Source organism: Manis javanica, chromosome 12 (genome assembly GCF_040802235.1).
Source record: "Manis javanica isolate MJ-LG chromosome 12, MJ_LKY, whole genome shotgun sequence".
Classification (NCBI taxonomy): Eukaryota; Metazoa; Chordata; class Mammalia; order Pholidota; family Manidae; genus Manis; species Manis javanica.
The window spans coordinates 40914130-40935840 of record NC_133167.1 but is presented as its reverse complement, the minus strand read 5'-3'; the positions used below and the strand labels follow the sequence as shown (position 1 = coordinate 40935840).

General features: G+C 37.8%; 1 protein-coding gene across 1 annotated transcript in view; it reads right to left on the bottom strand.

Moving 5' to 3' along the window:
- Positions 1-21711, bottom strand: part of LOC118971813 (fibrous sheath-interacting protein 2-like) — a 51651-nt gene that overhangs the window by 6274 nt on the left and 23666 nt on the right. The window contains exons 6-11 of the mRNA XM_073218507.1: positions 13113-13233; positions 10690-10773; positions 8626-8707; positions 6976-7142; positions 6639-6700; positions 5734-5779 (exon numbers count right to left, since the gene is read on the bottom strand). Coding sequence (XP_073074608.1) covers positions 8697-8707; positions 10690-10773; positions 13113-13233 — 216 coding nt within the window. The 3' untranslated portion in view covers positions 5734-5779; positions 6639-6700; positions 6976-7142; positions 8626-8696. The remainder of the gene's footprint in view (positions 1-5733; positions 5780-6638; positions 6701-6975; positions 7143-8625; positions 8708-10689; positions 10774-13112; positions 13234-21711) is intronic.

Genomic DNA, 21711 nt, shown 5'->3' with positions numbered 1-21711 from the left:
AAATTTTCTCTGCTGTGGTCTCTGTATTTCTCACTTTAGATGCCAAAGAAGATAAATGAAACGGCTCATCTTTTTTTAATGAATTTTCTCTTACGCTCTTAATCTTTTCACTGTCTGTTTCAAAATCTGCTCTAGGTATTTCCTTCTCATGTTGTATATCATGAGTAGCTGCTGGAAACTGTGTCTGTGCCTCATTACGTTGCCTTTCCTCATATTCTGGAGCTGATGTACTTTTCTTCTCAGTGTCATCATTTTTATGTGTTAGTCTTAAGTCTGGGTCCTTTGTAGCTTTACTTTCCATACTACTAGTTGAAGTAACTTTTGATATATTCTCATTATATTTTCTAATTGAAATTCTCATTTTATTTTCCTTCTCCTTTTTATCTGCCACACCTGCAGCTGACTCTGATAACAAGTTAACTGCATTATTTTTCATGATTCCAGTTATAGCGGTAACTATTGGATCTTGGATGTTGCCTTTTTTCATCGATGTCTCCTCACCTTTGAAACATTTCTTTCTGTCCACTGCACTTCTATCTATTTCCAGTGTGTTCAGTGAATTTTTCTGGTCTGAGTTTAGAGAAGTATGTTTATATGATTGTGTTGGTGAAGCAAGTTGGTTCCCTTTTAAGCATCTGTTTACTGGTGTAGAAATTTTCTCTGTTACGCATTGAATCCTCTGGGTGATGTTATCTGGATTTAGAAATGAAAAGAAGGTAGAAGACCCATCTCCTGAAAAAAGTGGTTGAATTTTGAATGCAGAGATTGCCTTCTGGGCTAAAGCAGTAATCATTTCTATAGCAATGTTATTTTTATCATCCTTCTGAACATCATTAGATCCATACTTTGCTATAAATTAATCATAGAAGGGAGAGAAATAAAGAATCACCAGTTTTTACAATAGCTCCATAAGTGAGCTAAGTTAGATGGTAAGATAGTAAAGAAGCTAACCTTGAACCTTTGGTAACAATGAACCTAAACCCTGCAAATGGCAATAAGTACATATCTATCAATAATCACGCTAAATGTAAATGGACTGAATGCACCAATCAAAAGACACACAGTAATAGTATGGATAAAAAAGCAAGACCCATCTATATGCTGCTTACAAGAGACTCACCTCAAACCCAAAGACATGCACAGACTAAAAGTAAAGGGATGGATAAACATACTTCATACAAACAACAGGGAGAAAAAAGCAGGTGTTGCAGTACTAGTATCAGACAAAATAGACTTCAAAACAAAGAAAGTAACAAGAGATAAAGAAGGACATTACAAAATGATAAACGGATCAGTCCAAGAAGAGGATATAACCATTACAAAAATATATGCACCCAATAGAGGAGCACCAGCATACGTGAAACAAATACTAACAGAACTAAAGGAGGAAATAGAATGCAATGCATTCATTTTGAGAAACTTCAACACACCACTCACTCCAAAGGATAGATCCACCAGACAGAAAATAAGTAAGGACACAGAGGCGCTGAACAGTGCACTAGAACAGATGGACCTAATAGACCTCTATAGAACTCTACACCCAAAAGCAACAGGATACACATTCTTCTCAAGTGCACATGGAACATTTTTCAGAATAGACCACATACTAGGCCACAAAAAGAGCCTCAGTAAATTCAAAAAGAATGAAATTCTACCAACCAACTTTTCAGACCACAAAGCTATAAAACCAGAAATCAATTGTACAAAGAAAGCAAAAAGGCTCATAAACACATGGAGGCTTAACAACATGCTTCTAAATAATCAATGGATCAATGATCAAATTAAAATAGAGATCAAGCAATATATGGAAACAAAATGACAACAACACAAAGCCCCAACTTCTGTGGGACACAGCAAAAGCAGTCTTAAGAGGACAGTATATAGCAATCCAGGCATATTTAAAGAAGGAAGAATAACCCCAAATGAATAGTCTAACATCAAATTATCAAAATTGAATAAAGAAAAACAAATGAGGCCTAAAGTGAGCAGAAGGAGGGAAATAATAAAGATCAGAGAAGAAATAAATAAAATTGAGAAGAATAAAACAATAGAAAAAAATCAATGAAGCCAAGTGCTGGTTCTTTGAGAAAATAAACAAAATAGATAAACCTCTAGCCAGACTTACTAAGAGAAAAAACGAATCAATATACATCAATAGAATCAGAAACGAGAAAAGAAAAATCACGATGGATCCCACAGAAATACAAAGACTTACTAGACAATACTATGAAAACCTATACGGCAACAAGCTAGGAAACCTAAAAGAAATGGACATCTTCCTAGAAACATACAACCTTCCAAGACTGACCAAGGAAGAAACAGAAAATCTAAACAGACCAATTACCAGCAATGAAATTGAAGCAGTAATCAAAATCTACCCAAGAACAAAACCCCCGGGGCCAGATGGATTTACCTCAGAATTTTACCAGACATACAGAGAAGACATAATACCCATTCTCCTTAAAGTTTCCCAAAAAATAGAAGAGGATGGAATACTCCCAAACTCATTCCATGAAGCCAACATCACCCTAATGCCAAAAGCAGGCAAAGACACCACCAAAAAGGAAAATTACAGACCAATATCCCTGACGAACGTAGATGCAAAAATACTCAACAAAATACTAGCAAACTGAATTCAAAAATACATCAAAAGGATCATACACCATGACCAAGTGGGATTCATTCCAGGGATGCAAGGATGGCACAACATTAGAAAATCCATCATCATCATCCACCACATCAACAAAAAGAAAGACAAAAACCACATGATCATCTCCATAGATGCAGAAAAAGCATTTGACAAAATTCAACGTCCATTCATGATAAAAACTCTCAACACAATGGGTATAGAGGGCAAGTACCTCAACATAATAAAGGCCATATATGATAAACCCACAGCCAACATCATACTGAAGAGCAAGAAGCTGAAAGCTTATCCTCTAAGATCAGGTACAAGACAGGGATGCCCACTATCCCCACTGTTACTCAACATAGTACTGGAGGTCCTAGCCACGGCAATTAGACAAAACAAAGAAAAACAGGGAATACAGATTGGTAAAGAAGAAGTTAAACTGTCACTATTTGCAGATGATACGATGTTGTACATAAAAAACCCTAAAGACTCCACACCAAAACTACTAGAACTAATATCCAAATTCAGCAAAGTTGCAGGATACAAAATTAACACACAGAAATCTGTGGCTTTCATATACACTAACAATGAACTAATAGAAAGGGAAATCAGGAAAACAATTCCATTCACAATAGCATCAAAAAGAATAAAATATCTAGGAATAAATCTAACCAAGGAAGTGAAACACCTATATGCTGAAAACTAAAAGACACTCTTAAGAGGAATTAAAGAGGACACTAACAAATGGAAACTCATCCCATGCACTTGGCTAGGAAGAATTAATATCGTCAAAATGGCCATCCTGACCAAAGCAATATACAGATTCGCTGCAATCCTTATCAAATTACCAACAGCATTCTTCAACGAACTAGAACAAATAGTTCTAAAATTCATATGGAACCAACAAAGACCCTGAATAGCCAAAGCAATCCTGAGAAGGAAGAATAAAGCAGGGGGGATCTCACTTTCTAACTTCAAGTTCTACTACAAAGCCACAGTAATCAAGACAATTTGTTACCTGCACAAGAACAGAACTATAGACCAATGGAACAGACTAGGGAGCCTGATATAAACCCAACCATATATGGCCAATTAATATATGACAAAGGAGCCATGGACATACAATGGGGAAATAACAGCCTCTTCAACAGCTGGTGTTGGCAGAACTGGACAGCTACATGCAAGAGAATGAAACTGGATTATTGTTTAACCCCATACACAAAAGTAAACTCTAAATTGATTAAAGACTTGAATGTAAGTCATGAAACCATAAAACTCTGAGAAGACAATATAGGCAAACATCTCCTGAATATAAGCAGGAGGAAATTCTTCCTGAACCCATCTCCTCAAGAAAAGGAAATAAAAGCAAAAATGAACTCATAGGACTACATCAAACTAAACAGTTTTTGTACGGCAAAGGACATCATCAACAGAACAAAAAGGCATCCTACAGTGTGGGAGAATATATTTGTAAATGACATATCCAACAAGGGGTTAACATCCAAAATACATAAAGAACTCACACACATCAACACCCAAAAAGCAAATAACCTGATTTACAAATGGGCAGAGGATATGAAGAGATGGCTCTCCAAAGAAATTCAGATGGCCAACAGACACATGAAAAGATGCTCCACATCGCTAATCATCAGAGAAATGCAAATTAAAACCACAATGAGATATCACCTCACACCAGTAAGGATGGCCAGCATCGAAAAGACTAAAAACAACAAATGTTGGCGAGGATGCAGAGGAAGGGGAACCCTCCTACATTGCTGGTGGGAATGTAAGCTATTTCAACCATTGTGGAAAGCAATATGGAGGTTCCTCAAAAAATTAAACATAGAAATACCATTTGACCCAGGAATCTCACTTCTTGAAATATACACAAAGAAAACAACTTCTCAGATTCAAAGACATATGCACCATTATGTTCATTGCAGCACTTTTTACAATAGCCAAGATATGGAAGCAACCTAAGTGACCATCAGTAGATGAATGGATAAAGAAGATGTGGTACATATATACAATGGAAAACTACTCAGCCTTAAGAAGAAAACAAATCCTACCATTTGCAACAACATGGATGGAACTAGAGGGTATTATGCTCAGTGAAATAAGCCAGGTGGAGAAAGACAAGTACCAAATAACTTCACTCATATCTGGAGTATAAGAACAAAGAAAAACTGAAGGAACAAAACAGCAGCAGAATCACAGAACCCACGAATTGACTAACAGTTACCAAAGGGAAAGGGACTGGAGAGGATGGGTGGGAAGGGAGGGATAAGGGTGGGAAAAAGAAAGGGGGCATTACAATTAGCAAGTATAATGTGGGAGGGGGTATGGGGCGGCCTCTACAACACAGAGTAGAGAAGTAGTGATTTTACAGCATCTTACTACACTGATGGACAGTGACTGTGAAGGGGTATGTTGGGGGGACTTGGTGAAGGGGGAGCCTAGTAAACAATATTCTTCATGTAATTGTAGATTAATGATACCAAAATTAAAAAAGAAGCAAAAAAAATCAATATATTGGTAATTATTGGCATATGAATTTCACCTTTCAAACACCTCATTAAAGAAAAACAAAAATCTAATCAAGAAGTAAATTGGGTTTTCTTCAGGTATTTATTTCCCACCTTGTGGAAACTTAACTTTAGCCAGAAAGTTGAGAAAATAACCCTGAAGAATTCAAGTCTCTGTCAAGTGCTGGTATCTGTCTTGCTTAGATGCTTAGGGGCCCTAAGAAGCTGGAAATCCTGGGGCAGAGAAATGATTTCCAACTTCAGTGTTACATCCTAGCATGTCTGCAGTGATCTCTAGAGAATTCATTCATGTATTTATTTAAAATATATTTCTAGTCAAAACATGTAATATTATGCTGTGTAGTACTTTTAGAAAGCCAAGAAGACGTGTTGCAATAACAACTTGACTGAAATTAAAATGTGCTAATTCCAGGAAGGGTAGGGATAGACTGCAGTGTCAATAGTACTTTAACCCCTAGATTACAGTTTGTCACAAAGATGGAGGGTCAACCCATGCAGGTACTGGACTCTGTTCTTTCTTCTATTTAACAGTATTACAGTTTTTCATTTTCTTACCTCTATTATCAAAAGTACTTGGATTATTAGTTATCACTCCATCTTTCTATATGGCACAAAATTAAAGAGAAAAATATTCATTAGTAACTGTTCTGAACAGGATTTTGCCTTCTATCAATCAACTAAATTAATACAGATTTTTTCCCCTCTAACTCTCATGAAAATTGTCATATTCATATATATATACTATATATATTACCAACTATCTAGGATACCTTCCACACAGATTTCAAATTTAACTAGTTCAAAACCATTCAATATATAGCCATCTGCTCCTCTTCTAATATTCTATAATTTGTTTAAGATATAGTAATCCATTCAGTTGTTGATTCTGATAAGTTTAGAATCATTTAGTTTGCTTCAGGGAGATACCATTCAACCCATTCCAATCCAAGTAATGTTTAATGAATGCAATTCTTATAATAAAAGTAAAATCAATCACCCATACTGTCATTTTACTGTAACAACATTAACATTTTTTTGTGTCTCTCAGCCTAAGACAGAGTTCTCAAAGGGAGTGATTATGTCTTATACATCTTTGTATGCTGCGTGTCCCAGTTCCCTCATTTTCCCTTCCTGTGGGCTTAACACAGTGTTCAGCCAATAGTACAGCCCAATAAATGCTATTATTATCATCATAATTGCTAAATGTATCTTAGTTTCTGCTAAATTACATAAAGAAATTAGCGTAAAGATAGCCCAACAATTTCAGGGAAAAGGACTGGTTTCATAAGGAGGCCCTAATATCCTTAACCAGTCAATACCATGATAATGAAGGAGATGATTTATAATAGTGAAAGTTAGCCAGTTAAATGAATAATCATCATAGAAAAGTTTGAGACATCATTTTATACCTTTTGTTCAGTGCTATTATTTTCATCTGGTTGACAAACTACTGAACTTACTGATTTTCTGACAACATTCTTTGAACTCCTTAGAGATGGATGTATATCATTTCCTGTAGGTCCTAAAAGTAAATTAAAAACAAACACCAAATGTTTTTAAACAACTTATTAAAGTATAGTGGAAGTATGTAATTACTTAAAATGGTTTTATCCATTTAAAAATATGTCTACAACTGTGAAACCATCACTGCAATTAAACTAACATTTCTAATACCCTAAAAGTTTTCTCATCCACCTTTGTAATAGGTCCATCCCCTGACAACACTGCTATTACCTCTCACAGAACATTAGTTTACATTTTCTAAACTTTTACATAAGTAGAATATATGGTACGTACTTTTTTCCCCCTGGCTTCTTTCACTCGAAGTAAGTCACATGTTTTAATTTGGCCCTTTTTCTTTCTGAGATGTATTCCATTGTGTTGATATGTCACAATTCTTTTTACCCATTCACCTGTTGTTTGGGTTGTTATGTTGTAGAAATTGGCAGCTTGCTCAAAACTTTCTATGGAAATACAAAGGACTTGAATAACCAAGTCAACCTAGAAGAACAGCAAGTGTTGGAGCACTCAAATAGCCAAATTTCAAGACTTATAAAGCTATAGTAATTAAGAGAAAAGTGTATTCATAAAAGAACAAATAGATCAATAAAATAGAAGAGAATGTCCAGAAATAGGTCCATCTGTCTATGATCACTTTCCTTTCAAAGATGCCAATGTAACTCAGTGGTGTTGAAGTAACTGAATGTATACAAGATAAGCTTGGATATTTCTGTTTTCACCAATAGCAAGGAAGCTATCAAAAATCACTATGATTATGTCAGAAAGGAATCAAGAGCTATCTTGAAGGGGCTCCCACTGTCCAGCACTGTCACAATTTCACCATTAATAAATTTAGTAACAGCAGTGTACTGAAGCACATCAAATTTATTTAAATCCATGAACTCACAGTAACATAAAAAATTAATTACTATTGGAGGATGCTATTAGAACAACTCATTATTTTGAAAACTGATAAATGATGGTAAAATATTACACATTCATCTGTTTTTCTTAAGTATCCTGTACCACAATGTAACCAAACAAACTTGAGGGGAAATTTCTTTTTATAAAATGATTCCAGCTAATCTATAAAGAAGTAATGATAAAAATAAAATATCCCAATTTTACAACTCCTAATTAATTCATGGATCTAGCCTTGAAAATTAATGGCTGTACCGCCCTTTTCAGAGCAGTGAATGGCCCACAGATGGTGAAGTCTCACAGACAGAAGAAAAGCTAATAAATCTTAGTGGATTCAGGCTAAATGAGAGACTTGCTAGAGAGGCAGAACTCCCTCATACGGTTACAAAGACATGAATTTTATGATTGCATTTTCTATTTTTATTTCTGTAATAAAGTTCTTTGTATCACAACAAAAAGGAAGAAAATTAACAGCTGTGATTAAAAAAGAGAAAGACAACAAGATATTATGTTTCCTGGTGGAAAGACACACCACCATCTATGAATTAGTCCTGCTAAAGAAAATGAACCTGCAATATGGTGGCATATGAAGATCCTGAACTTATCTGCTCTCCCTAGATGAACCAAATCTACATATAGAACATTTCTCTCTGAAAAACACATGGAAACTAGCTGAAAAGCTCTTCCACAATAAAGAATAAAAAGGCCACATCAGGACAGGTAGGGGAAGAGAAACAATGTAATAGAAAATGAAAAGGCAACTCAGAGACTGGAAATACCTGCAAATCACATATCTGAAAAGACTTTTATTCAGAATATATATATATAACTACTAACATTCAACAGTAAGGAAACTACCCAATTTAAAATGAGCTAAAAGATTCAACAGATACTTCATTAAGTAGGTTTTACAAAAGTCAAACAGCATATGAAAAGATATTCATCATCATTAGCCATCAGGGAAATGCAAATTAAACCACAATAACATACTACTACATCTATTAAAATGGCTAAAATAAAAATTACCCATGATATCAATGTTTGCAAAGATGTATAGCAGATGGATCTCTCATGCATTGCTGACTGGAATGAAAATCTTATAGCCACTCTGGAAAAGAGTTGGAAAGTTCTTTTACAAATATTCTTACTATAAGACCCAACAATCCTTTGTTGACACAAAAAGCTGAACACAAATACTTCTCATCTTCCTATTCAAAATCAACAAAACTGGGAAGCCCAAATTTCCTTCAACTAGTGAATGGATAAACAAACTCTGGTGCATACCTACAATGGAATAGTACTCAGCAATTATAAGGAGTTAACTAGTGATACATGCAGTACCTTGAATGACTTTCAAAGGCATAATACTAAGTGGAAGAAGACATTATCAAAAGGTCAAATATCATATGATTCCATTTATAAGACATTCTCCAAAGAAAAAAGAACTATATAGATGGGGAACCTATCAGTAGCTACCTCAGGTTATTAGTGGGAGGTAGAAAGGTATGACTACTAGAATGTAAGAACTGTTCTGATGTGATTGTGGGAGAGAGCACACAAATCCATGCGTGTGCTAAAATTCATGCAGTTGTACAAAAATTCCATTTTGTTTTAGGATTTAAGAAATCTAAATGCCTCCGGATCTTTAAAAATAAAAAAAAAGAGAGACAAGATGAAAAGTAGGGACTATAGGGAATTCAGGGCTCTGAACTCTGCCTGGAGAGTTGCCAGCTACAAAATGAGGGGCAAATTGCCCATAAGAGTGTAAAGGCTGGGACAGTGTACAGAGTTCATACTCAGGGTTCAATGATGAAATGATAGAAACTAGGTTTGATTATGGTAAATGGAAAAGAGGGGCATTCCCATAATACATAATGACTTGTGATAAGACATAATGACTTGTGATGTCACTACTGAACATTTCTAAAATTCACAAAAAAGGGATTCACATGCCACTCTCTTAGAGGGTAAGTAAATAGGCCCCTGTTCCTCCCCCACCACATATGTATCAATATAATTTCAGAATTCATCTTTTAATGAAATATCTTCCAACTATGCCTTATTAAATTTTCAGGTTTGATCCCCAGTTGTCACAGATAGAATTGTAGCCTGGTGAGGTTGAAAATAATATTTTCCATCTACCATCCTTTCCACCAATATCACTGAGAGTTTTGATATCAGTAAGACTAGTTTGTGTTGCATGAAATACTAATTTTAGAGGATCATTGTGCACAAGATAACTTCATTAGACTCTGAAAATTTACTTTTATTGTCTACATTTAGTAGCTATTGGGCTGGTAGTGCCATAATTGTGTGTTGTAATAACTGTTTGATGTGTGGAACCCATAAAGCTTAGAGTTGAATTAATTCAATCTCAGTGTTCCTGCGAGTAGAAGAGAGCCTTAGCTAAGACAACCCTGTCTCTCCCCAGGTTTTTGAGTCTTGATGAAACTAATCAAATTACATACTCAGGGAGGAAAGACTTTGGACTGCTTTTTCTTTATATTTTAACTGATAAAAGGAGAAAAGAATTTTATTTATATACATTGACTTTTCTCCAGAAAATTAATAGTGGGAAGGAATTCATATTATTAAATTTTGAACAGTCTTATACTTTTAATAGTGTATTATTTGGAAGATTTTTATGCTGGTATTTGGGTTCCTGGTCTAATCCAGTGAGCTCTAATAGACAATATGAAATAACATAGTAAAAGATAAAAAAAGAAAGTGGTTTTTCAGTGGGGTTAGTGGTGGCTTTGGAGTTAATGTATTTAAGTTCTGACCCACTTCAGAGCTTTGTAAAATCATCTTAAGCATTATAAAAATTATTTTGCAAATTTGTTAGGTTTCATATACTGTTCATTTAACAGCAGTAGACCCTCATTTAGTTTTTCTAAAATGAGATAGTACTAAATCAGTAGCTAGAGATCATATTCTGAAAGCAGTAGAGGTTGCATCATTGTTCATAAGCATCACTCTAAATCAGTCATTTGGCAACAGGATTTATCTGCACTTAAGCAAAAGAGGCCGTCCAAACTCAGTCTCTCCCCAAATTACTACTTAGTATTTCTTGTCACAATATTCAATTACCATTTACTCCTTTATTTGCTCTCTGGTCACCAATAGCAGAAGCTACTTTTACATCATCAAAAGTCTTTTTCTTCTTCCGGGAAGCTTAAAGAAATGTAATAAAACATTTATTTGTAAATGTGATGACAGAATTAGACTATCTTTTATGACAAAAACAGATTTTTCATGCCCAAGATTAAATAAGCCATATGCTAATTCACACGGAGGATTGTAGGGAGGTACTGAAGATGGAGAGGAGTGAAATAGGAGGAAAGAAAATTACTCTTGAAATACTATCCTTTTGATTTAACTTACATACTTGGAGGGACAGAATTTTCTTCAGGAAGAGAGAAAAGTTCATACCCAGCTCAACTGTAACATGCCATTTCCTCTGTATGGGGATACACAGCTACTGGCTGGAGATCCACTAGCTCACAGTGACTACGGCAATTCTTGGATGTGCCTCAGACTGGTACAAGCAACCACATACATACATAATCCCCTTTTTGTAATAGAGGTAATCACAGTTCTTGTTTCTAACTATCTAGGGGGGCAGTGGGTCCTCACAGCATGTATGCTCAATGGGCTTTCAGAAGAGTCATAAAATGTGAGTCATCTGTTTCCCCACTGCAGCAGATTCATTTAACATTCCCTCTCTCTCTCTCTCTGTTCCTCTGAAGCCATCTATAGAGGTATAATTAAATTTCATCTGTTGCCTTGATAATATAAACTAATTTATATCCCTACTCTGAAAGAGGTGATTTGTGGTAACAAATGTTTAAAATGTCTACTTGAAACTCTTTTTCTATCAAATGAGAAATTTATCAGTTGAACATGCAGGGATATATATACTTACTGAAGTGATTTCTGGAGAATGAAACTGCTGCCATTACCTCAATGAGCTGAATAGACTGAATTAGTCAATTTAGCAAACAATTATTTTATATATCTATGCATGTGTGTACACACACACACACACTCACAGAGTACACGGTACTCTGTGAAATATAAAGGTGGGAGTTACATATTATGGGTGATTAAGAGAGTGGGAAGTATTCCATAAGCATGCTATTAAGGATACAAAGTACTACTAGGGATTCAAAGAAGAGGGATCTTTCTATTAGGGTTATTGAAAGACTAGGGAATGGTATTTACAGTAGAGTTTAAAGATTTGTGGGATTTGGATAAATGGACAGTGAGCACATCATTCCAGGATGAGTAAATTGGATGAAGAGAGGCAAAGAAATGTTAAAGGTAACTTGTGCTTTAGAAATGGTTAGTAGTCTAATTTGATTGGACGATGAAATAAATTGAGTGCTTACTATGAGCTAGAAATTTTGGGCTTTTTAGGAATTATTTAGGAGTATTATCTTTGTTTTCAGATGGTAAAACTGTGGTTCAAAAGGTTAAGTGATTTGTCAAAGCTATTCATATTGCTAAAAAAAGGTAAAGCAGGACTTGGACTTCAGCTATGCACATCACCACTAGACGATGTCTTCTTCAAAGAGAAAGTACAATGTGAAGTTAAAGTTAGGTTTGACTTGGACTGTACATAGTGATGAATGGTTGCCTAAGAAGTCTGAGCTTCATTTAAGAGGTAATGAGGACCTTTAAGTTTTGAGGCCAGGACAAAAGACTATCAGAGCAGAGTTTTAAGTTTAATTAGGTAATAGTATATAAAAAAAGGGGAGGGTTTGAAGTAGGTAAAAATAAGAGCCAGTGAAGACTAGTTAGTAATCTATTGGAGTGACATAGGGAGAATGTCACCTAGAACAGGAGTGCCAGGACAGATATAAGATTGGTGGGATGCTTTGATGATCCCACCATGGAAGTTCTTTACTGATACTACACAGTCACAGATACTTAAGACAAATCTACAGTTTTGCATTCTGGCAATGAAATTTTAATATATTAATTAATTTACTTTAATCCCACTATATCTTGCAGGGTTACAAATTAAAGGAAGCTGGTAGAGACTGGGAATAAAGTCATGACTTGATGTTCCTCATTTAAACTCTTTCTTTCTCTCTTTCCTTCCTTCTCTACTGCCTCCCTTCCATTTTTCCTGTGCTTTTTTCTAGTACTGTCTATTTTTTCTGCCTGGCAGCATAGTAGAATACCATGTTAGTATATAATAGCAATTATCTTACACACAAGTTTTTAAAGTTTCAGAAGCAAAAAATACATTATTTTTAGTATAGGGAACTTAGAACTGTGGTATAGAGCTTGTGTACTGACCCAATTGATAAGATTTTAGGTTGTTTTAATTTTTTATATATGTCTACTTTTCAACTTCAACTGTAATAGGGAAATGCACAGAAGTGTGCCTGACACAAAGCAGGCAGCAACTGTATGAAACAGACTTTTGCAGGATTTTTTTACATGAATAAGTAGATAAGTACTTTCTACATGGCTACATGAACTTTTAATGTTCTCACACTTACAATGTGTTCCATCTTGTCCTCTGTAATCAAATGTATTTTTTTTAATCTCTTTTCTTTTAAATATATTTTCTTGTATTTTTGGTAAATGAGAAGCCATTTCTTTCTCTGGAAGGGCTTGTTTCTAAAATATTTTAAAAAATAGATTGGTTAATATAAACTTGCCTTTTAGAAATGCAAAACATCATTTAAAAATGTGACAGTATATTGGAAATTAATACTAATTCTTGTGACTCGTAAGATTATGTTGAGAATAAATTTGGGAGGGTAGTAAGGGGTAAATTTCCACCTGTGGACAAACATGAAAAATATATTTAACACTCAGATATATTTAATCTCACTGTACATTAAAGAACTAGTCCAGTTTCAGATCTGATAGGGTCTTAATCCATAGCTACCCTGGTAAGTTTAAGCAATTTCTAAATCATCTTGAATTGAAGGATTCCTGAGTGACTTAACTAGAAGTCACTCAAGCCTACCATAAGTAAACACAATACATGAAATATGACTTCCTTTGGTGAATCTCCAGCCTAATACTGACTGTGGATTACTAGAAAGGAGATAACTTCACAAAGAAAGAACCTCAGACGTCCTCAGAGGGATCCCTGAGGTGTTCAGCAAGAAAATGGATCAGTACATGTCTGTGAGGAAAACTACACAGGCCACAGAAGGGACCATCCTATCCTAAAGGACTGGTGCACTTGTCACCTACATACCATCCTATTCTGACTAGCCACTGTGGAAAAATATCATAAGTCACAGGGTATTTTGACAAAATACAACCAATACAGTACAAAGCATCAGTCTTGCCTCAGTAGCGGGGAGTAACTGTGTAAATATCATAAAAATATTTATATTTATTATAAAAAAGTAAAAGAAAATATGAACATGGCTGTGGCTCTAACAAATCTTAAAAAAGCAAGACCTATTACAAACTGTTTCCAAATAAATTATCAACATTCAAAAAAAAGAAAAACCTGGGGCGGAGCCAGGATGGCGGCATGAGTAGAGCAGTGGAAATCTCCTCCCAAAAACACATAGAGCTATGAAAATATAACAAAGAAAACTCTTCCTAAAATAGAGACCAGAGGACACAGGACAACATCCAGACCACATCCACACCTGCAAGAACCCAGTGCCTTGTGAAAGGGGTAAGATACAAGCCCCTCCCCCCAGCTCCCGGCGGGTGGAAAGAAACCAGAGCGGTTTTTTTTTTTGGTGAGTGCTTTTTGGAAGCCTTAAAGGGACAGGGACCCCGTTGCTAGGGAGGCAGGGCGGCGGGACCAGTGAGCGGGTGCCTGGGACCGGCGCCTGAGGACAAAGATTATCGCGCATTTTTCCCTACGGGACCTGGGGGCGGGTGCCTGAGACCGGCGCCTGAGGACGGAGGAAATCGCGCGTTTTTCCCCTCTTTTTTTCTCTTTTTGGCGAGTGCTTTTTGGAAGCCTTAAAGGGACAGTGACCCCATTGCTAGGGAGGCAGGGCGGCAGGACCAGTGAGCGGGTGCCTGGGACCGGCGCCTGAGGACAAAGATTATCGCGCGTTTTTCCCTACAGAACCGGGGGGTGGGTGCCTGAGACCGGGGCCTGAGGACGGAGGAAATCACGCGTTTTTCCCCCTCTTTTTTCTCTTTTTGGCGAGTGCTTTTTGGAAGCTTTAAAGGGACAGGGACCCCGGTGCTCGGGAGGCAGGGCAGCAGGACCGGTGAGCGGGTGCCTGGGACCGGCGTCTGAGGACAAAGAATATCGCGCATTTTTCCCTGTGAGACTGGTGGGCGGGTGCCTGAGACCGGCACCTGAGGAGGGAGGAAATCGCGTGTTCCCCCCCCCTTCTTTTTTCTTTCTCTTTTTGGCGAGTGCTTTTTGGAAGCCTTAAAGGGACAGGGACCCTGGTGCTAGGGAGGCAGGGCGGCGGGACTGGTGAGCAGGTGCCTGGGACTGGCGCCTGAGGACAAAGAATATCCCATGTTTTTCCCTGCGGGACCGGAGGGCGGGTGCCTGAGACCAGCGCCTGAGGACGGAGGAAATCGCGCGTTTTTCCCTTTTTTTTCTCTTTTTAGCAAGTGCTTTTTGGAAGCCTTAAAGGGACAGGGACCCCGGTGCTAGGGAGGCAGAGCAGCAGGACCGGTGAGCGGGTGCCTGGGACCGGCACCTGAGGAAAAAAAAAATCGCGTTTTATCCTTTTCTTTTTCTGTTCCCTCTCTCATTGTTGCTGTTGTTGTTTTGGTTCGGAGACTGCTTTTTGGAAGTCTTAAAGGGGCAGAACAGGACACTTAGACCAGAGGCAGGGAATCTGGGGATCTCTGGGCACTCTAACCCCCTGGGCAACAGGGAGAACAGAGGCCCCTCAGGGAGATAAATAGCCTCCCGGCCGCTCCCCATCCAACGGGGCTCCACCATTTTGGAGGAGCAGCCCCAGCCAGGCCACACCCACAGCAACAGTGGAGATAAACTCCATAGCAAACGGGCAGGTAGCAGAAGCACTGCCTGTGCACAGCTGACAAGCATAAGCCACTAGAGGTCGCTATTCTCCCAGGAGAGGAAGGCCACAAACGAACAAGAAGGGAAGCTCTTCCAGCAGTCACTTGTACCAGCTCTGCAAACTATCTCTATCACCATGAAAAGGCAAAACTACAGGCAGACAAAGATCACAGAGACAACACCTGAGAAGGAGACAGACATAACCAGTCCTCCTAAAAAAGAATTCAAAATAAAAATCATGAACATGCTGACAGAGATGCAGAGAAAAATGCAAGAGCAATGGGATGAGATGCAGAGAAAAATGCAAGAGCAATGGGATGAAGTCCGGAGAGAGATCACAGATGTCAGGGAGGAGATCACAGAAGTGAAACAATCCCTGGAAGGATTTATAAGCAGAATGGATAAGATGCAAGAGGCCATAGAAGGAATAGAAGCCAGAGAAGAGGAACAAATAGAAGCTGACATAGAGAGAGATAAAAGGATCTCCAGGAATGAAACAACACTAAGAGAACTATGTGACCAATACAAAAGGAATAATATTCATATTATAGGGGTACCAGAAGAAGAAGAAAGAGGAAAAGGGATAGAAAGTCTCTTTGAAGAAATAATTGCTGAAAACTTCCCCAAACTGGGGGAGGAAATAATCGAACAGACCATGGAATTACACAGAACCCCCAACAGAAAGGATCCAAGAAGGACAACACCAAGACACATAGTAATTAAAATGGCAAGGATCAAGGACAAGGAAAGAGTTTTAAAGGCAGCTAGAGAGAAAAAGGTCACCTATAAAGGAAAACCCATCAGGCTAACATCAGACTTCTCGACAGAAACCCTACAGGCCAGAAGAGAATGGCATGATATACTTAATGCAATGAAACAGAAGGGCCTTGAACCAAGGATACTGTATCCAGCACGACTATCACTTAAATATGATGGCGGGATTAAACAATTCCCAGACAAGCAAAAGCTGAGGGATTTTGCTTCCCACAAACCACCTCTACAGGGCATCCTACAGGGACTGCTCTAGATGGGAGAACTCCTAAAAAGAGCACAGAACAAAACACACAACATATGAAGAAGGGAGGAGGAGGAATAAGAAGGGAGAGAAGAAAAGAATCTCCAGACAGTGTATATAACAGCTCAATAAGCGAGCTAAGTTAGGCAGTAAGATACTAAAGAAGATAACCTTGAACCTTTGTTAATCACGAATCTAAAGCCTGCAATGGCAATAAGTACATATCTCTCAATAGTCACCCTAAATGTAAATGGACTTAATGCACCAATCAAAAGACACAGAGTAATAGAATGGATAAAAAAGCAAGACCCATCTATATGCTGCTTACAAGAAACTCACCTTAAACCCAAAGATAAGCATAGACTAAAAGTCAAGGGATGGAAAAACATATTTCAGGCAAACAACAGTGAGAAGAAAGCAGGGGTTGCAGTACTAATATCAGACAAAATAGACTTCAAAACAAAGAAAGTAACAAGAGATAAAGAAGGCCACTACATAATGATAAAGGGCTTAGTCCAACAAGAGGATATAACCATTCTAAATATATATGCACCCAATACAGGAGCACCAGCATATGTGAAGCAAATACTAACAGAACTAAAGAGGGAAATAGACTGCAATGCATTCATTGTAGGAGACTTCAACACACCACTCACCCCAAAGGATAGATCCACCGGGCAGAAAATAAGTAAAGACACACAGGCACTGAACAACACACTAGAACAGATGGACCTAATAGACATCTATAGAACTCTACATCCAAAAGCAACAGGATATACATTCTTCTCAAGTGCACATGGAACATTCTCCAGAATAGACCACATACTAGCTCACAAAAAGAGCCTCAGTAAATTCCACAATATTGAAATTCTACCAACCAATTTTTCAGACCACAAAGGTATGAAAGTAGAAATAAATTCTACAAAGAAAACAAAAAGGCTCACAAACACATGGAGGCTTAACAACATGCTACTAAATAATCAATGGATCAATGAACAAATCAAAATAGAGATCAAGGAATATATAGAAACAAATGACAACAACAACACTAAGCCCCAACTTCTGTGGGATGCAGCGAAAGCAGTCTTAAGAGGAAAGTATATAGCAATCCAGGCACACTTGAAGAAGGAAGAACAATCCCAAATGAATAGTCTAACATCACAATTATTAAAACTGGAAAAAGAAGAACAAATGAGGCCTAAAGTCAGCAGAAGGAGGGACATAATAAAGATCAGAGAAGAAATAAACAAAATTGAGAAGAATAAAACAATAGCAAAAATCAACGAAACCAAGAGCTGGTTCTTTGAGAAAATAAACAAAATAGATAAGCCTCTAGCCCAACTTATTAAGAGAAAAAGAGAGTCAACACAAATCAACATAATCAGAAATGAGAATGGAAAAATCACGACAGACTCCACAGAAATACAAAGAATTATTAAAGACTACTATGAAAACCTATATGCCAACAAGCTGGAAAACCTAGAAGAAATGGACAACTTCCTAGAAAAATACAACCTCCCAAGACTGACCAAGGAAGAAACACAAAAGTTAAACAAACCAATTACAAGCAAAGAAATTGAAACAGTAATCAAAAAACTACCCAAGAACAAAACCCCGGGGCCGGACGGATTTACCTCGGAATTTTATCAGACACACAGAGAAGACATAATACCCATTCTCCTTAAAGTGTTCCACAAAATAGAAGAAGAGGGAATACTCCCAAACTCATTCTATGAAGCCAACATCACCCTAATACCAAAACCAGGCAAAGACCCCACCAAAAAAGAAAATTACAGACCAATATCCCTGATGAACGTAGATGCAAAAATACTCAATAAAATATTAGCAAACAGAATTCAACAGTATATCAAAAGGATCATACACCATGACCAAGTGGGGTTCATCCCAGGGATGCAAGGATGGTACAACATTCGAAAATCCATCAACATCATCCACCACATCAACAAAAAGAAAGACAAAAACCACATGATCATCTCCATAGATGCTGAAAAAGCATTTGACAAAATTCAACATCCATTCATGATAAAAACTCTCAGCAAAATGGGAATAGAGGGCAAGTACCTCAACATAATAAAGGCCATATATGATAAACCCACAGCCAGCATTATACTGAACAGCGAGAAGCTGAAAGCATTTCCACTGAGATCGGGAACCAGACAGGGATGCCCACTCTCCCCACTGTTATTTAACATAGTACTGGAGGTCCTAGCCACAGCAATCAGACAAAACAAAGAAATACAAGGAATCCAGATTGGTAAAGAAGAAGTTAAACTGTCACTATTTGCAGATGATATGATACTGTACATAAAAAACCCTAAAGACTCCACTCCAAAACTACTAGAACTGATATCGGAATACAGCAAAGTTGCAGGATACAAAATCAACACACAGAAATCTGTAGCTTTCCTATACACTAACAACGAATCAATAGAAAGAGAAATCAGGAAAACAATTCCATTCACCATTGCATCAAAAAGAATAAAATACCTAGGAATAAACCTAACCAAGGAAGTGAAAGACTTATACTCTGAAAACTACAAGTCACTCTTAAGAGAAATTAAAGGGGACACTAATAAATGGAAACTCATCCCATGCTCATGGCTAGCAAGAATTAATATCGTCAAAATGGCCATCCTGCCGAAAGCAATATACAAATTTGATGCAATCCCTCTCAAATTACCAGCAACATTCTTCAATGAATTGGAACAAATAATTCAAAAATTCATATGGAAACACCAAAGACCCCGAATAGCCAAAGCAATCCTGAAAAAGAAGAATAAAGTAGGGGGGATCTCACTCCCCAATTTCAAGCTCTACTACAAAGCCATAGTAATCAAGACAATTTGGTACTGGCACAAGAACAGAGCCACAGACCAGTGGAACAGATTAGAGACCCCAGAAATTAACCCAAACATATATGGTCAATTAATATTTGATAAAGGAGCCATGGACATACAATGGCAAAATGACAGTCTCTTCAACAGATGGTGCTGGCAAAACTGGACAGCTACATGTAGGAGAATGAAACTGGACCATTGTCTAACCCCATATACAAAGGTAAACTCAAAATGGATCAAAGACCCGAATGTAAGTCACGAAACCATTAAACTCTTGGAAAAAAACATAGGCAAAAACCTCTTAGACATAAACATGAGTGATCTCTTCTTGAACATATCTCCCCGGGCAAGGAAAACAACAGCAAAAATGAGCAAGTGGGACTACATTAAGCTGAAAAGCTTCTGTACAGCGAAAGACACCATCAATAGAACAAAAAGGAACCCTACAGTATGGGAGAATATATTTGAAAATGACAGATCTGATAAAGGCTTGACGTCCAGAATATATAAAGAGCTCACACGCCTCAACAAACAAAAAACAAATAACCCAATTAAAAAATGGGCAGAGGAACTGAACAGACAGTTCTCCAAAAAAGAAATACAGATGGCCAAGAGACACATGAAAAGATGCTCCACATCGCTAATTATCAGAGAAATGCAAATTAAAACTACAATGAGGTATCACCTCACACCAGTAAGGATAGCTGCCATCCAAAAGACAAACAACAACAAATGTTGGCGAGGCTGTGGAGAAAGGGGAACCCTCCTACACTGCTGGTGGGAATGTAAATTAGTTCAACCATTGTGGAAAGCAGTATGGAGGTGCATCAAAATGCTCAAAACAGACCTACCATTTGACCCAGGAATTCCACTCCTAGGAATTTACCCTAAGAACGCAGCAATCAAGTTTGAGAAAGACAGATGCACTCCTATGTTTATCGCAGCACTATTTACAATAGCCAAGAATTGGAAGCAACCTAAATGTCCATCAGTAGATGAATGGATAAAGAAGATGTGGTACATATACACAATGGAATACTACTCAGCCATAAGAAGTGGAAAAATCCAACCATTTGCAGCAACATGGATGGAGCTGGAGAGTATTATGCTCAGTGAAATAAGCCAAGCGGAGAAAGAGAAATACCAAATGATTTCACTCATCTGAGGAGTATAGGAACAAAGGAAAAACTGAAGGAACAAAACAGCAGCAGAATTACAGAACCCAAAAATGGACTAACAGGTACCAAAGGGAAAGGAACTGGGGAGGATGGGTGGGCAGGGAGGGATAGGGGGGGGGAAGAAGAAGGGGGGTATTAAGATTAGCATGCATGGGGGGGAGGGAGAAAGGGGAGGGTGGGCTGCACAACACAGAGAGGACAAGTAGTGACTCTACAACATTTTGCTAAGCTGATGGACAGTAACCGTAATGTGGTTGTTAGGGGGGACCTGATATAGGGGAGAGCATAGTAAACATAGTATTCTTCAGGTAAGTGTAGATTAAAAATTTAAAAAAAAAAAAAAGAAAGAAAGAAAGAAAAGGGGGATTACTCCTTAACAGGATAAAACTATTGGTAAATCAAAGATCAACGCATGCTTTAAATATCCTTAATGTTGATCACTTAAAGGGTGTCAGATGATCAGCTATGGAGGTACTCTTTTCTGATAATATTCCTTTCTCTTAATTAAAAAAAAAAAAAAAAGCAGTTACTGTGTGCTGACCTCCAATGAGTTCTGCACAGTGGTATAGAGGGCATGTCAAAGTGTGGGCAAAGGGTCTGTTTGTTTCTACGCAGAAGATCAAGGCCTAGCTTGGATACCCAGAAAATGAACTAAGATACGATATGAGGAGGAGCTTCCGGCATCAGCACTCTCTGGAGGACTCGTGCCGGGGGATGATCATCAAAAAGCCTCCACAGGGATCCGGACGATGCTGCGGTTGTGGCTGCATCCAGCCCACCATCTCCTGGACTTGCCATAAGAAGGAGGAGGGAGATGTCTAGGCTGGCATGTGCATACAGTGAGACAACGAATTTGACTGGATCTGTACTGTTGGAACTCAACCAGGAGTTGGGAGGGGTGCAAGTTGTAGCACCCCAAAATCTCATGACTATAGACTATCTATGGTTAAAAGAACATATGGGATGTGAACAGATCCCAGAAATGGGCTGCTTTAATTTGTCTGATGGTTCAAGTACAGTTGGAAAATATCCATCATATCATAGATAAATTTTCACAAATGCCTAGGGTGC